Source organism: Taudactylus pleione, unplaced genomic scaffold, assembly GCF_031769625.1.
Source record: "Taudactylus pleione unplaced genomic scaffold, aTauple2 ptg000676l, whole genome shotgun sequence".
NCBI classification, from domain to species: Eukaryota; Metazoa; Chordata; class Amphibia; order Anura; family Myobatrachidae; genus Taudactylus; species Taudactylus pleione.
The window spans coordinates 889164-904991 of record NW_028285078.1 but is presented as its reverse complement, the minus strand read 5'-3'; the positions used below and the strand labels follow the sequence as shown (position 1 = coordinate 904991).

General features: G+C 44.1%; 1 protein-coding gene across 2 annotated transcripts in view; it reads right to left on the bottom strand.

Annotated features, from left to right (window-relative positions):
• The window catches only part of IKBKB (inhibitor of nuclear factor kappa B kinase subunit beta), a 49109-nt gene that overhangs the window by 13012 nt on the left and 20269 nt on the right, over nucleotides 1-15828 (bottom strand). The window contains exons 5-12 of one of the 2 annotated variants that reach the window (XM_088455862.1): nucleotides 11428-11497; nucleotides 11085-11173; nucleotides 8565-8654; nucleotides 6919-7043; nucleotides 6164-6271; nucleotides 3483-3612; nucleotides 3027-3221; nucleotides 4-54 (exon numbers count right to left, since the gene is read on the bottom strand). In XM_088455862.1, the coding sequence (XP_088311988.1) occupies nucleotides 4-54; nucleotides 3027-3221; nucleotides 3483-3612; nucleotides 6164-6271; nucleotides 6919-7043; nucleotides 8565-8654; nucleotides 11085-11173; nucleotides 11428-11497 (858 nt within the window). The remainder of the gene's footprint in view (nucleotides 1-3; nucleotides 55-3026; nucleotides 3222-3482; nucleotides 3613-6163; nucleotides 6272-6918; nucleotides 7044-8564; nucleotides 8655-11084; nucleotides 11174-11427; nucleotides 11498-15828) is intronic. The other variant, XM_088455863.1, reaches the window with a different exon arrangement.

Below are 15828 nucleotides of genomic sequence, written 5' to 3'. Positions count from 1 at the left end.
TACCTTAGAAATGTGAGAGCTGTCATGATCCTTATAATTAGAATAATGTACCCCCTAGGAGGGAGACATTATATTAGAGTTTACTGAGGTATATTACAAGCCATTGAAAAATTCTGTGACAATACAAGTGAATGAGATCACAAGTGTTTTTAGAAAGAACATAGAACTCTGAGGCGATTTAAAATATGTTTAATTTTATGTTAAGAGATACACTATTCCTTAAGTTCCAATATGAAACAAAGCAGTTGCTGGCATGCATTGATCTTCATATCCACATGCGTGTTACCTTCACCACTGACTGAGACATTCCATCACGGAACACTTGACCAGTTAGTCATGTTACAACACTGCTCTCCAATACAGCATGAGGCAGTGGTGGCCGGGCGCAATGCTCAAGGACTTCATAGTTTACAGACCACCTGTGGTTATTTTTACATTTGTCACTTAGCAATGAATACACCAGTGCACCAGCACGGCCAGGATAGGACTGATAGGGGTCCTTGAGGACCATGTTTGGTCACCATTGGCATATGGATATATTCATGCCAGGGGATACTCTGCAGTTTGGAGATCCCCAAGCGTGCATATGTCTGTGTGTGCCCACCACCAGAGATTGCAATAACACCTGCAAAGGCATCATAGACACCTTTAACAACACAGGCACAAAATGTGGAGCGTTCCAGATGCTGAGCACATGTCCATTTTGGATGGACAGTGAATTGTGAAGGTTTAAAACACCATCAATCTTTTTCTTGTGATGGTAGTGTTTTTACCATTCGATGGCAGCTTTCTGATCGTAGCCGCCATCGAATGGTGTGGAAGTAGTGGCCATTCCATTGTTTAATACAGCTTTATTCAGCTATTTAACATCGAGAACGGCCACAGGGGAAGAGGATGGAGAAGTGTCGGGGCTCTGTGGACACCACAGCTGGGATCAGAAAGCCGAGGAAGTAGCCAGCAAGAGGACCCAGCTGGCGAATCCGGAGCTGCAGAGCAGGAGGGTGAGTACAATGAATAGGTTTGTTGATATTTTATACTGCAACTGTTCATATGGACATACACATGGAGCGGATTATGACACACTGCTGGCCAAGGTACAGAATTTCAACATTTACATTTATGAGACGTGGGGGATCTTCCGGACATGTGCGAGGGGGGTTGGTCTTATGGGCATGTAGGGAAATATGATGGGTATTTGGTAAGATGTGAGCGGCATGTGAGGAGGTCTGATGACATGTGCGGGGCCTGATGGGCTAATGCTCCCAAGCTTTATTGGTGACTTTTCAATATCATACTGCAAATTACCAATAGGTTTAAATACCTATAATAATATACTCTTCTTTGGATAAAAATACTCCTTAAAAAGTAAGGAGGAGCATTTTTACTCCCCCGAAAAAAAAGTAGGTTGACCACTGGCAACCAGAAACCCGACAGCAGAAGCCCGGCAGGAGTGAAAATCCTGAAGCTACAAAATGTAAGTATAACTAACCTTTTTTACCCCCTAACCCTAATCCTTTAGGGGTGCCTAACCCTAACCCCCCTTCCCCGCAGCCTAATCCTAACATCTGCCAGGAGGTGCCTAACCCTAACCCCCCCCTTTCCCTAGCCTAACCTAACCTCCCGGGGGGTGCCTAACCCTAAGTCCCCCCCCGGGAGCCCCAAACCTAACCCCCCCCCCCTCCCGCGGCTGTCCGTGCCCAGCGCCCGGCTCACCTTCGATAAGTAAGCCGGGTGTCGGGCGTAGGTCTAATGACAGGCGTTGGGATTTCGACGACTGTCATTTGTACCTTGCCGGGATTAGACAGTCAGGAAGCCGGCGGTCGGGATTTCGTCTGTCGGCTTCCCGACTGCCTCCCCTGGCAACCACCATGCAGGGACGTGTTCCAGCAGAGGTCCTCATAACTTTAACTGAGGCTCGAAGCCGCATTCTATAAAAATTAGCCTGCCTCTGCCTCTCCAAAGCACATATCTATGCTTCAGGGCTTCTCATCATGTCCACTTGTCAGCCCAGCCAAGCTGTGAGGTGAGAGAGTGGGGCCGGGCTGCATGGAGCAAGAGGCAGCAGATGTCTGGGAATCTTGCTACAGGCTGTGTGACGGTGATGGAGGGTGGGTAGCGGGCACAATTAAAAAAGATACCACTATCTGAGATGTCCACTTGTCAGGGAGCCTCTTAAATGTCCATACAGAGGGTCTTTTTATGTGTGTGCAATGCTTACATGCAAAATTACTTCAGTCATAATCATTCCCCTGAACATTGTACCTTGTTGCCTGTTTCCCAGATCCTGTCCTGAAGTAATGACAACCAAGCTTAGCAGGACTAACCTCACCAGAAGCCACATTTGGTATCAGCCTTCAGGACTTTGCACTGGGTCTGCCAGCCAAAACCATGGTGACGCCTGGTGTAGATTACTGCCACATATGTAGTAAGACAAGAGAATGCTGGACAACATGGAGTCCTGCAAGTAGCTGCGCTAGGTCCCTGGGATGACTGTCTGTGATTTTATCCTGTATTTATTGTATTAAATTTTACTGTTTTTATATGAAAATATATTTGAATGTAGATATTTCCTTAGGAGTTAGCCACATTACAGTATCAGGGCAAAGGACATAAAGTTGCACATAAGCGCAAAAGCATGCATTGGTAGAGAGGAGTGCCTGGTATTCCTCATTAGTGGGCACAGGAAAAAAGGGGCAAGGTCCACAAAAATTTCAAAGAGCCTGGCACCCAGATGTAATAAACCCTTCTAAGGACTACAAGTAATAGCCTCCAATTTGCCCATAGCGCTGATTTTTATCAATTTTGCCAAAGGATCAAAAGCAGCAATTTGTTAATAGGCAAAACAAACATCGTTTTAGCTTTAAATCCAGAGAAAAAACTGCACTTCCAGCAAACTGGAGGCTATTTCATTTGACCCTAAATTTCTCACCACAGAAATTATAATAATAATCCAGTGTTACGGTCCCTTTACGACTACGGTTTATGTTACGTAGTGTGTCATTGTTGAGGTGAGGCCACATACTCACCAAGTTGTCTGACACGTATTGTATAAGAGGCTGGTGGGGATCCAGGGCTAGACCAGAGGCCTGTAGTAACTCCTGCTCCTCCTCCGGGATCCCAGTATCTCGCTCCAAGCGGCTCTTTAGAGACTGCAGGATCTCACCATCTGTCAATGGATATGTGTGCAAGCGGCCAGACACCATATTCAGCACGGATAGCAGCTGGGGGAAAAAACAGCACAACCATCTGTATGTATAGAATCAGCGAGGGGGAAAGAAACATCTAAACCTGGGTACACATTAGACGATTTTTGGCCCGATACGACGGATCAGGCCAACATATCGGCAAAATAGTCTAGTATGTAGACAATCAAAGAGGACCATGATAACACTAGTATTAAATGGAGTATTAGAACATAATGGCTCCAGTGACCTCATCAGTCCTCACCATACAATACATCAGAGCAACTTTATCTGACATACCTTGAGGCTAAGAATGGAGTCCAGAGCCTGGAAACATCCGACTTCTGGGTTCTGGGGATCTGTTCCCCTCTGTCTAGGATGCCACATTAACATACATTGCAGCCAGCGCTCTAATTTACCAGCCAAGATCCTGAGGCCCAAAAAAACATGTATCAATATATAACCCAAAATACAATGAGCTCATTATTCATTTCCTACACCAATCTACTTATCATATTGCTTAGTATATTATAGGATACATCCACATTATTCTATATACAGTATATCCCAAAATGCACCAACCTTACTATTTCTTAGTATATTATAGGACACATCCACATTATTATATATATATCCCAAAATGCACCCACCTTACTATTCACCCCACACCACCAATGTTACTATTTATCATATTGCTTAGTATATTATAGGATACATCCACATTATTCTATATACAGTATATCCCAAAATGCACCAACCTTACTATTTCTTAGTATATTATAGGACACATCCACATTATTATATATATATCCCAAAATGCACCCACCTTACTATTCACCCCACACCACCAATGTTACTATTTATCATATTGCTTAGTATATTATAGGATACATCCACATTATTCTATATACAGTATATCCCAAAATGCACCAACCTTACTATTTCTTAGTATATTATAGGACACATCCACATTATTATATATATATCCCAAAATGCACCCACCTTACTATTCACCCCACACCACCAATGTTACTATTTATCATATTGCTTAGTATATTATAGGATACATCCACATTATTCTATATACAGTATATCCCAAAATGCACCAACCTTACTATTTCTTAGTATATTATAGGACACATCCACATTATTATATATATATCCCAAAATGCACCCACCTTACTATTCACCCCACACCACCAATGTTACTATTTATCATATTGCTTAGTATATTATAGGACACATCCACATTATTATATATATATCCCAAAATGCACCCACCTTACTATTCACCCCACACCACCAATGTTACAATTTATCACATGACTGTGTATATCACATGACACATCTACAATAGTATGTATATACCAAATTACACCCACCTCGCTAGTCATCCCTACACCCACGTTACTATCTATTAAACGGTTTCTGTAATCCCATATGCAAGAAAAATGTGTCCAGCACCTGCACGACCATAGGCTTACTCAGAAGGTCGATAATGAGGTGGGCGTCTCAATACATTCCTCGGCGTCAGCGACATTTGCATATTTTCGCACAGCAGATGTGTACAAGATGCAGCGGCGGCATTAACGTACAAGTCTGAATCAGTCCCCTAGTGAAGGGAGGTAGTGTGGGGAGGTAGAGCAGTACTGTAGTGTGGGGAGGTAGAGCAGTACTGTAGTGTGGGGAGGTAGAGCAGTACTGTAGTGTGGGGAGGTAGAGCAGTACTGTAGTGTGGGGAGGTAGAGCAGTAATGTAGTGTGGGGAGGTAGAGCAGTAATGTAGTGTGGGGAGGTAGAGCAGTACTGTAGTGTGGGGAGGTAGAGCAGTAATGTAGTGTGGGGAGGTAGAGCAGTAATGTAGTGTGGGGAGGTAGAGCAGTAATGTAGTGTGGGGAGGTAGAGCAGTAATGTAGTGTGGGGAAGTAGAGCAGTAATGTAGTGTGGGGGAGGTAGAGCAGTAACGTAGTGTGGGGGAGGTAGAGCAGTAATGTAGTGTGGGGAGGTAGAGCAGTAATGTAGTGTGGGGAGGTAACGCAGTAGTGTAGTGTGGGGAGGTAGAGCAGTAATGTAGTGTGGGGAGGTAGAGCAGTAATGTAATGTGGGGAGGTAGAGCAGTAATGTAGTGTGGGGAGGTAGAGCAGTAATGTAGTGTGGGGAGGTAGAGCAGTAATGTAGTGTGGGGAGGTAGAGCAGTACTGTAGTGTGGGGAGGTAGAGCAGTACTGTAGTGTGGGGAGGTAGAGCAGTAATGTAGTGTGGGGAGGTAGAGCAGTAATGTAGTGTGGGGAGGTAGAGCAGTAATGTAGTGTGGGGAAGTAGAGCAGTAATGTAGTGTGGGGGAGGTAGAGCAGTAACGTAGTGTGGGGGAGGTAGAGCAGTAATGTAGTGTGGGGAGATAGAGCAGTAATGTAGTGTGGGGAGATAATGCAGTAGTGTAGTGTGGGGAGGTAGAGCAGTAATGTAGTGTGGGGAGGTAACGCAGTAGTGTAGTGTGGGGAGGTAGAGCAGTAATGTAGTGTGGGGAGGTAGAGCAGTAATGTAATGTGGGGAGGTAGAGCAGTAATGTAGTGTGGGGAGGTAGAGCAGTAATGTAGTGTGGGGAGGTAGAGCAGTAATGTAGTGTGGGGAGGTAGAGCAGTAATGTAGTGTGGGGAGGTAACGCAGTAGTGTAGTGTGGGGAGGTAGTGAAGTAATGAAGTGTGGGGAAAAAGTGCAGTAATGTAGTGTAGAAGTGTATTACAGTAATATAATGTAGTGATGTAGTGTGGGGATGTAATGCAGTAGTGTAGTGTGGGGAGGTAGTGTAGTGATACAGTGTGAGATACAGCATTCAGTAACCAGTATGCCATATTTCATAAATATCCTTACTACGAACAACACAGAGAGAGATGACCATAAATGAAGACTCAGATCCTAGGCAGATAGATAGAAGCAATGTCAGGGATAATGACAATGCAAAGTCTCAGAGTCTCGATCTTACCCACTGAGGTGATTGGGCATTGGCAGGACACTGGAGAACTTCACCGCTGCTGAGAGATCTTCATACACCACAATGTGTTCATTGCTTTTCTCATGTATCTTTCCATGCCTGTACCCCAAAAACATATATGCATCAGGAGACATGTATAATGATGTACGTTTAAATGACCTAAAACAGTGATACAATAGCTATGTAAGGAAATGGAGCAGTATGGATATTATTTAAGGGGTGTTTGACTCGGCCCAAGTACCTTGTTTTTAATGATTCGTAAGGTATACTTACTAAAGTGCAGATTTATAGAAGTGGAGATGTTGCCCAAAGCAACCAATCATATTCTAGCTATTATCTTCTAGAAGGTGCTATATAAATAAGTAAATCCGATTGGTTGCTACGTTTTGAAATTACAGAGGATAAAATGACCCGTAAGCAACAAACTGAGCTGATATTGTACGTGTGTGTATGGGGGGTTGCTATGGGCAACTTCACTACTTGTCTTCTTTAGAAGGTTTGATGCATCTCCCACTGGATCTGTGTCATGATGGGAGGAGGAAGGGGGGGAAGGGGGGGACATAGTTACGAGTAATGAGTCACTGACAGACAGTGGAAAGAGCAAGACACCCCGAAAATAGAGAATCATGATGTGAGACTGCTGTCAAATGGATGCAATGTTTAATGTGTAGTAGGGTAATCACTATTAGTAATAGAACATGTATGAAGCGCTATATACAGGGAGTGGGAGAGTGAGAGTTTCTTACCACTGCACAGGCTGATAATTTGGCAAAAAAGGACGAAATCCAGTGATACACTCGAAGGTCAGAGTGCCAAAGCTCCAGTAGTCTACAGTGACTGTGTACTTCTGCTGCTCCAGCAGTTCTGGAGCCTTGGACACAATAATGAGAAGACAGGATATTAGGGAAATGATGAGGAATCTCCAGGGTAGACGCTAAGCAAAATGAATACAGTTAAGATACAGTTAAAGTATATGAATGAGACTCAACAGAGATAAATGGAATGAGAAATAGATAACAAGGTAAAAAAAAAATATCTATTAAAAGGCAAATGCACACCCTCAGTAATTTCTAATTTGTTAAAACAATACAGTAGTCAGAGAATAGTAACATATCCTGAGAAATGAGAAATAACCAGGTAAGTACTGCCATGGTCACTGAGGAGGATCAGAGGTCTGATCCGAAAGTCACAGTCACATGACCGCCAGAACCCGGAAGACGCTGCTGTAGATGCTGCGGCCGTCAAGAGCAGGTAAAACACTACTGGGCCACTATGGACGATATATCGTCATTCTAACATGTTGACAATGCATTACTGTCCACATGATGAATGTCGACATGGTCAACACCGAAATGATGACGTCATAAAGAATGTTGATATTATGGGTGGTATCCAATTAGCTTGCGGGATTACCCATGCACTGGCCAATTGAATTAGCCTGGTTTAACCCGTGTGTTAATATCCAGAGGTGGACTTTTCCTTGCAGCTTCAAGAGCTGGGAGGAAAAGGCTGAAAGAGAAGGCGCCCTCTGGGGTTTAACGCGCAGGAAAAACCCACTGATTCCACACTTTGGCCAGAATCAATAGGGTAGTATGGCGTTAGCCCCTGGTTTACCATGCAGGTAACATGCTACTTAATTGACTAGAATTTCCCTGGGAGGAGCAATCAATTAGCTGATGGGCATCTCCAGCGACTAGTTGAATTCCCTTCCTGTGACTGTGGATATTTCATACCCAATCAGTGCTTCACATACAACAACTATTCAACCTACTATCGTAGTACACAGAGCAATAGAGGAGAGGCTCCCAGAGTACCAGCTCTTGCAGTACATCTGCAACTACTGTCTACTAACCATCGTCACAACTGGTACCAGCATGCCATCTACTGCAAACTAATTTTTAACATTCTTTCCTATATGGAACCACCATAAATCTATAGAATGACTGGCTTCAATTTACTCTAATGATATTACATTCAGTGATAGCCTTTCATTTGTTTTTGTATCTATGTTATTTGGTACAATAAATATTTAAGATTACTCAGAGACAAATACAGTGATTATCTAGTACAGTGTGCAGGTCAGACATCCCTACTGTGCCGGGCAGCTGCAGAATCTAGGCTGTAATATATAGCGCCACAGGTGACAACGGTTTTGGTGTTGGTCAGCTAACACAAGCAGTACTTTACCAGAATAATTATATGACGGGCTGCTCCTAAAGTGGAAGGAGGTCAGACTTCAATATGACATTATTACTGTGTATTTTCCAGAGCCCTGAAAAGTCAGTCCTGCCCCAGAACCTTTAGCATAGATGAAGTTAATTGAAATGAATCAGTAAACACCCCCTTTAACGGATTGGGGCAGGGCCTGATATTTGTGCGGTTGGTCACTCACCAGATACTGCAAGGTGCCCACAAAGGAGGTGCACACACTGCCCTGATCCAGCTCCTTGGCATATCCCAGGTCAATTATCTTATGAATCAGCTGAAAGCAAACAGATTGTTACTATACACATTTAGGGGAATATGCATTAGACCTGCTAAAGAGTGGAGAAGATGCCCATATTACCTTCTACCAATCATTTTATAGAATATACCGTATATACTCGAGTATAAGCCGAGGTTTCCAGCACATTTTTTGTGCTGAAAAAGTACCCCCTCGGCTTATACTCGAGTGAAGTGTGTAGCGCTGACCGGACGGAGTTCGGTCAGCGCTACACAGCACAAACACACAGCCGCCGGAGCCGGCAGCTGTGTGTTTGTTGTAATCAGCAGCTGCCTAGAGTCTGTCAGACTCTCATCTTCCAGCTCCAGCAGTGGGTAATGGTAGAGACGTCATGAGTAATGACATCTCTCCCATTCAAAGCGGCCGGAGGAGCTGTTAGCGGCGGGACCAGGAGCGGGGGTTTCAGGTAAGTGATTTTTTTAATTTTTTTATTACGTCTCTCTCTACTGGGGGACTCCTGGGGGCACTACCAGGGGGGGATTACTACAGGGGGCACTAAAAGGGGGGATTACCACTGGGTGTACAACCAGGAGGGGATTACTACTGGGGCACTAAAAGGGGGGATTACCACTGGGGGCACAACCAGGGGGAATCACTACTGGGGGCACAACCAGGGGGAATTACTACTGGGGGCACTACCAGCTGCTGCATTTCCCACCCTAGGCTTATACTCTAGTCAATAAGTTTTCCCAGTTTTTTGTGGTAAAAGTAGGTACCTCGGCTTATATTCGTGTCGACTTATACTCGAGTATATACGGTACATGATAAATGCTAGCTCAAAGCTGATTTGTTTGCCATGGTTGACTACATTTATCCACTGTTTATAAGGCTTGATACTGTACATTTCCCCTATAGTCACCCACATAACAGCAATTACCCCATTCATCAGAAAACTACATTTCATTTAGTAAACCTGACACAGTTGTACCCAGCATTATGTATTTCACTACTAATACAAGTCTTCACACAGAGAGGTCAGTCCCCATCTTATATCACAGTCCCATATATTTACTAGGGATGTGCAGGCTCGGATAGGTTAGAATTTGCACGCCGAGTTCGTATTTTTCCCTCCAAAAATCAGGTCTCAGAAAGAGGCAAAATGTCATCTTTTATGGACAAACATCATCATTCCTGGACAAAAGTCCATGGAAGATGATGTCTGTCCATAAAAGATGACGTTTTGCCTCTTTCTGAGACCCGATTTTTGGAGGGAAATATTCGAACTCGGCGTGCAAATTCGAACCTATCCGAGCCTGCACATCCCTAATATTTACAAGTACCACTCATATTTCTAGGGCTGATCAGCAATGTCTACCATGTCCACATCCTGTCCACCAGCAGTTGATCAGTTTCATGTTTTTCCAGGCCCCACATATATTCCTGACATTATGCCCCCACCAAACAACTATAAATTTCCATGTCCTCTCACACCATCCTCATGTCCTCCAAGCCACTACCATCATATCCCCAGCACTGTAACATCCATTATCTAATAACAGGTTAATGCACATTCCCACCAGCATCTTCTCCTCCATATTATAATCAGTCCTATGCCATTTAAGACACTACATTCACACTATTCCAGTATTATTATTACATTTTATTTCTAGGGCGCCACAAGAGGTCCGCCGTACATACAGTAAAGGGTACACAGAATATTACAATACAGTTACCAACTTATAAACAGAGCACAAGTAACAATTAGCAACACAATTCTCCATACACAGTACAGCTGGGAAGGTGAAGGCTGTCATAGAAGTTCTAGAGAAGAGGGCTGTGAGACAGCGGGGAGGAGGACCCTGCTCCTAGGAGCTTACAATCTACTAATGATTGATAACCACACTTTTGTCTTCCTAGATTCAACCCACACATTCCCAGCCCCACAATATCCACAATCTGATCATGTCCCATGCCGACTTCACCCTCAGGTTCCCAGCATCATTTCTTCCACCACCAGATAAAGAGATCTGCGTTCTTCTAGGTTCCCAGCATCATGTCCTCCATCATTAGATAGCAAGGTCTAAGCTACCCCACCCATACATTTCCAGCACCTTGTCACTCTCCATCTAACAGCAAGCCCCATGTCTTCTTGATGGCACCCTACCATTCATATCAGTATGTCTACCACATTGTTATAGTAAGTCCTATGGGATTACATTCCCAGCTTTTTATAATTTTACCATCTTCACTCTCTGATTCAGTTAATATTTTATTTAGCCTCAGAGCTTTGTAGCTCCCAGCCTGGACAATGCAGATCCCCTCTTGGAAGTTGTATCTCCTGCGATAGCCCCACACTTTCAGTCACCACACTGCATTGCTTCCTACATTCCATACACCTCCAGCTCCCCAGTCCAGCCAGCTAAGCCATCACATTTACAGTATGTAACCCATGTTAATCAGGAGTTTTACCCTGTGCTCTCCCTGCTGTAGGACAATGTTCTCAGGCTTCAGGTCTCTATGGATTATCCGGTTCTCATGGAGATAACGGAGAGCAGAGGCTGAGAGAAAAACAAACATTGAGAGAGAGACACGATAAGACCACATTGGGTGTAGTATTACAGAAATGTGCAGAATAAGACAGCCAGACGGGACAAACAGAGGAATCGGTACAAGTGAGCAGATAGAGACACATACAGGAAAAAACAACGATAAACAAATAATATACATATTCATGTGCACAATGCACTGCTACAAATATACACGTAGTACGAGAATACACGTATTTCTCTGTCATGCGGAGTATGACACTCACAGATGTCACCCAGCAGAGTCAGTATTGCTCCTTCCTTCAATCCACAGCAATTCTCGTACTGATTCAAATGCTGCAGGAAAAATAAAAAACATCAGTAAGGAAATACCCAATACACCATCTGCTCAATATTAGCCATAGTTTTATACCCATAGGCATCAACATGGCAGTATACTGTTAGGATCTGCGGTTAGCAGATCATCTTGGTGGCAGTTCTCAGCCTTGTTCCGGCTGTTGCAGGCAGCTGGAAATCCTGTCTAGTCTGTTTTCAGCTAAGCTGTATCTTGCCTGTCTGTCTGTGTGCAGACATCAGCTGCACACTAATTGATTGTCTCTCTGTGTTGAACCCAGCTGCACACTAGTCTGTCATTAGGGAGGCTTACAGGGTTTTGCTCTGATTGGATCCTGCATCTGTTAAGTTACAGCCAGCCCTTTGCTCCATGCCTGTTATACTGCCTGACTTCCAGAGTATGTGGTCGTGTACTCAGTAACCTGAATTCTAGCCAGTTTTCCAAGTTCTGCTGTTCCAGTTCCCAGTGCCTGTTTGTCTGATATAGATCTGCCTGTGTGTCATCCAGCCTGTATTCCTGCCGTGTCTGAGTGCAAATGTCTGCCATCTAGTTATTGCATCTCAGCCTTCTAGGCTGCATCACAACCTGCATATCCATTGACTATCTAGCCATGTCAGTTTATGTTCACCAGAGTAAAGTTTTCAGTGTTCTCATCCGTGCTGCTTCCAGTCATTGTTCCTGCTGTGCCTAAAGTTCATCTGTTTACTGCCCTGTCTCATTCGCATCATCTAGTTCCCATCACGTCACGGCCCTTAAGGCCGTTCCGTCCTGTCTCAGCCGCATCACCTTGTTTCAGTCACGCTACTGCCCTCAAGGCTGCTCCGTTCTGTCTCAGGAGCATCACCTTGTTCCAGTCTCGCCACGGCCCTCAAGGCCGCTCCGTCCTATTTCAAGTCGCACTTCGGCCCTCTAGGCCGCATCACCAAGTTCCAGTCGCCACGGCCCTCCAGGCCACTCCGTCCTGTCTCAGTCGCTGCACCTAGTTCCAGTCATCACGGGCCCTCAAGGCCACTCTGGGCTTGATTCTGACCCGCTCGCGAGTGCTGTACGCTCGCAAGCGCGTCGATGGTGCCCAAGTGTGCATGCGCACGACGGAGGGAGCTCCGTCGTGCGCATGTGCGAGACCCGTCGCTCGGGGTCTCGCACCAAAGGGGGTGTGCTGTCGATGGTGAGTGACAGCACGCCCCCTTTGGTGGGCGTGCCGGGGGCGTGGCTGCCAGATGGAGGCGTTCCCAACGTCTTGGTCCGGCCCCACTGACATCACTAGTGATGTCAGTGGGAGTGATTTTGGCTCTGATAGAGCCAAAATCACTCCCGGGCTTGCGGAAGCGAGACCCTACCGCAGGGTCTCGTCGCAAGCCCGATGGTCACGATGGTCTTGACCATCGCGACCATCATCATGGATGCTGGCATAAGCTGTGGGTGGTAACCCACAGCTATGCGAGCGTCCAAGAGGCCGCTCCAATTTTAAGTAGGAAGGCCCTGATTCAGAGCGAGCGCTCTGGTCAGAGCGTCCGGCTCTGAATCAGGCCCTCTGTCCTGTTTCAAGTTGCACATCGGCCCTCAAGGCCACATCACCAAGTTCCAGTCATCTCGGCCCTCAAGGCAGCTCCGTCCTGTTTCAAGTCGCGCATTGACCCTCTAGGCCACTCAAGTCCAGTCTCAGTCGCATCGTCTAGTTCTTGTGTCACCACGGCCCTCCCGGCCGTTCTGTCTTCTCTCAAGTCGCACCTCAGCCCCCTAGTCCTTTTTTGCCGGTCTTATCCATGTCAGTCCAGTCATGCCTGTTCTGTACTTGTCAGTCTAGTCTTGCCTGTCTTGTCTTGCCAGTCCAGTCTTGTCTGAAATCCTGCATATCATAGTCCTGGTCGCTCCTGCCTTGCAGCTCATACCCTGTGTCTAGTCATTCCCTGTCTAGCATCCTAGCTGCATTATAGTCCTAGACATTTGTCATACCATAGTGACCTGCTGCTGCTTGTGTTGTCATCTTTCTGCAACCTCACTCCAGCTAGCTCCAGTTGTGGAAGGAGTCTCTACCCAGTCTTGTCCATTGTTGGCAGTTCTGCGATCTCATCGAGTGAGAATCGTAACGTACCAGACATACATGCATAAAATATATATATATAATATATATATATATATTAAAGCACAGCTCATCATGGCCTGTAACAGACACCACAGCATTTCACAGTCCTAACCAATGGCATGGCCAAAGTGGGTTTGCAGGGGGAACAACCCTGCTAAAGAAATGTTGACAATGGAGTTTAATCAGGAGAGGGGTGCTAGCCAGTTTATTGCAGGGCCACCTGGAGACTGCCTTATATATATATATATATATTTTTTCCCAGAAACGATATTGTTGGTCACGGGTGCCGGTCTGGGAATGGAGGAGCTGGAGAGGGAAGGGGTGGGCAGATCAAGATGTAGCACAGTATGCTTCCCCTTCCCTTGTAAGTTGCCGTGCAGCCTATTGCTGCAGTGCACGGCCCCTGCCTCCTCCTTTGTGGTCCCACCTCTTTAGGTGCAGGACTTGTTACTGGCAGGTGAAAGACGGCTGCTTACTGTTTTATATGTTCCATTGTATAGTTTAATCAAATGAACTGTATTGTGATTTACTGGGATGCTCTCTTTACAGTATGTCAATCACAGAGTTCTGGTTTTGTTCTTTTATATTAATGTCATTTTAGGGCAATTATTTATGTAATTGGGATGCAAATAATGTATTTAGATATTGATATTCGAATTTTGAAACCCTGGGCCACCTATTTTTAGAACTTTGCTCCCCTTCATGTCATAGATGGTTACCCCAAAGCTCATACCATAGAATGTCACTGCCCTCTATTTCACAACATAGCATGTTACAGGCCTGTACCTCACAGGACCACATTTTATGGGCTTGTAAATGACAGTCATGAACATATACTGAACATCACAGTAAGATTAGGGCCTGAACCATACATCATAGAAGTATGCATGAGCAGAATGTTTATAGTGGGTAATGCGTCTGTGACAAGATAACAGAGTCAGAAAGAAACCCAATATTGTCATAGGATTTAATTAGATTTCCAAAGTGTATTTTAAAAATATATATATATATCCAGCAGGACGAAACATGTTGGGACCACTATACCTGCCTCTTCTAGAACACTGGCTTCATGCAGATAAGGACTTTTTCTTTTCAATTGATTTAATTGTTGTATTTTGTTCCTGTGTTCCATATTCCCCTTGTTATGTTGTAAAAAATCCCATTTGGAAATCACCACTGATGATGGGTCATTTCTGCTTGGTTTACAGCTCACAACCTACCCATATGAAAGGTGCTGGGGTTACTAAGAGATACTGGAGGAGCGATTAGGAATTTCTGTTTACAAGCTGTTTCTCAAGTGCTATCTGGTATGCATATTACACTAATAGCACCACATAACTAATATAAGAAATACTGCACTATATTATATTATCTTTCCCATCTGGCTCTGACCGAGCCCCTCCACTAAAGGTTTCCTAATCATCAGAATCCCGGGTTCATCTCATCCATCGACTTCCCTGTGTGGAGTTTCAGATAAGCTTAAAAGATTTTTTATTTGGTACGCACATTTATTTTAGAGCATATGCACCTTATTATATAACTTACTAAACTATCAGGTGCATGTTCTCTCTAACCCCCTTTTTCAGATCACATTCATCCGTGTGTCATACAGAAAGACTGCTGCCGCCTTCACTAAAATGTTTTGTGTGCTTTGATTTTGTACATTGGACCCAAGTTCCACATCATGCTATATGCACCAAAAAAAACAAAACATTCGGTATGACAACCTGTGTGCTGTCCTACAAGTATATATATATATATATATATATATATATATATATATACACACACACACACTTATATATATATATATACACACACTTATATATATATATATATATTAATATGCATACCAGATATACACACATATATATTAATTATAGTATTTTATATTGTAAGACAAAAAATAGGGTGACAGCTAGTTCTGGTGTCCCAAGCCGTAAAATTACTTGTTTATATCTTATATTTTCCATGCATAAACAAATGTGTTTGTTATATACATCAGTGCTCTTCATATATTATATTATATCATTGACAACTTTTACATTTATCATTTTAATAATTATTTGCACTATATTTTGCACAAGCACTTTTTATGGCACATTTGGCGCTCTGTTCGGATTATATTGTTGACATTTGAGTTTTAAAGCTGCTAACCATGACTTGTATTTTTTCAGATTGCGCCGACACCCCGTTGTTGTGGTGGGGTGCCCTTGTTGCTACATGACACTTCATTTTGTGTTGATT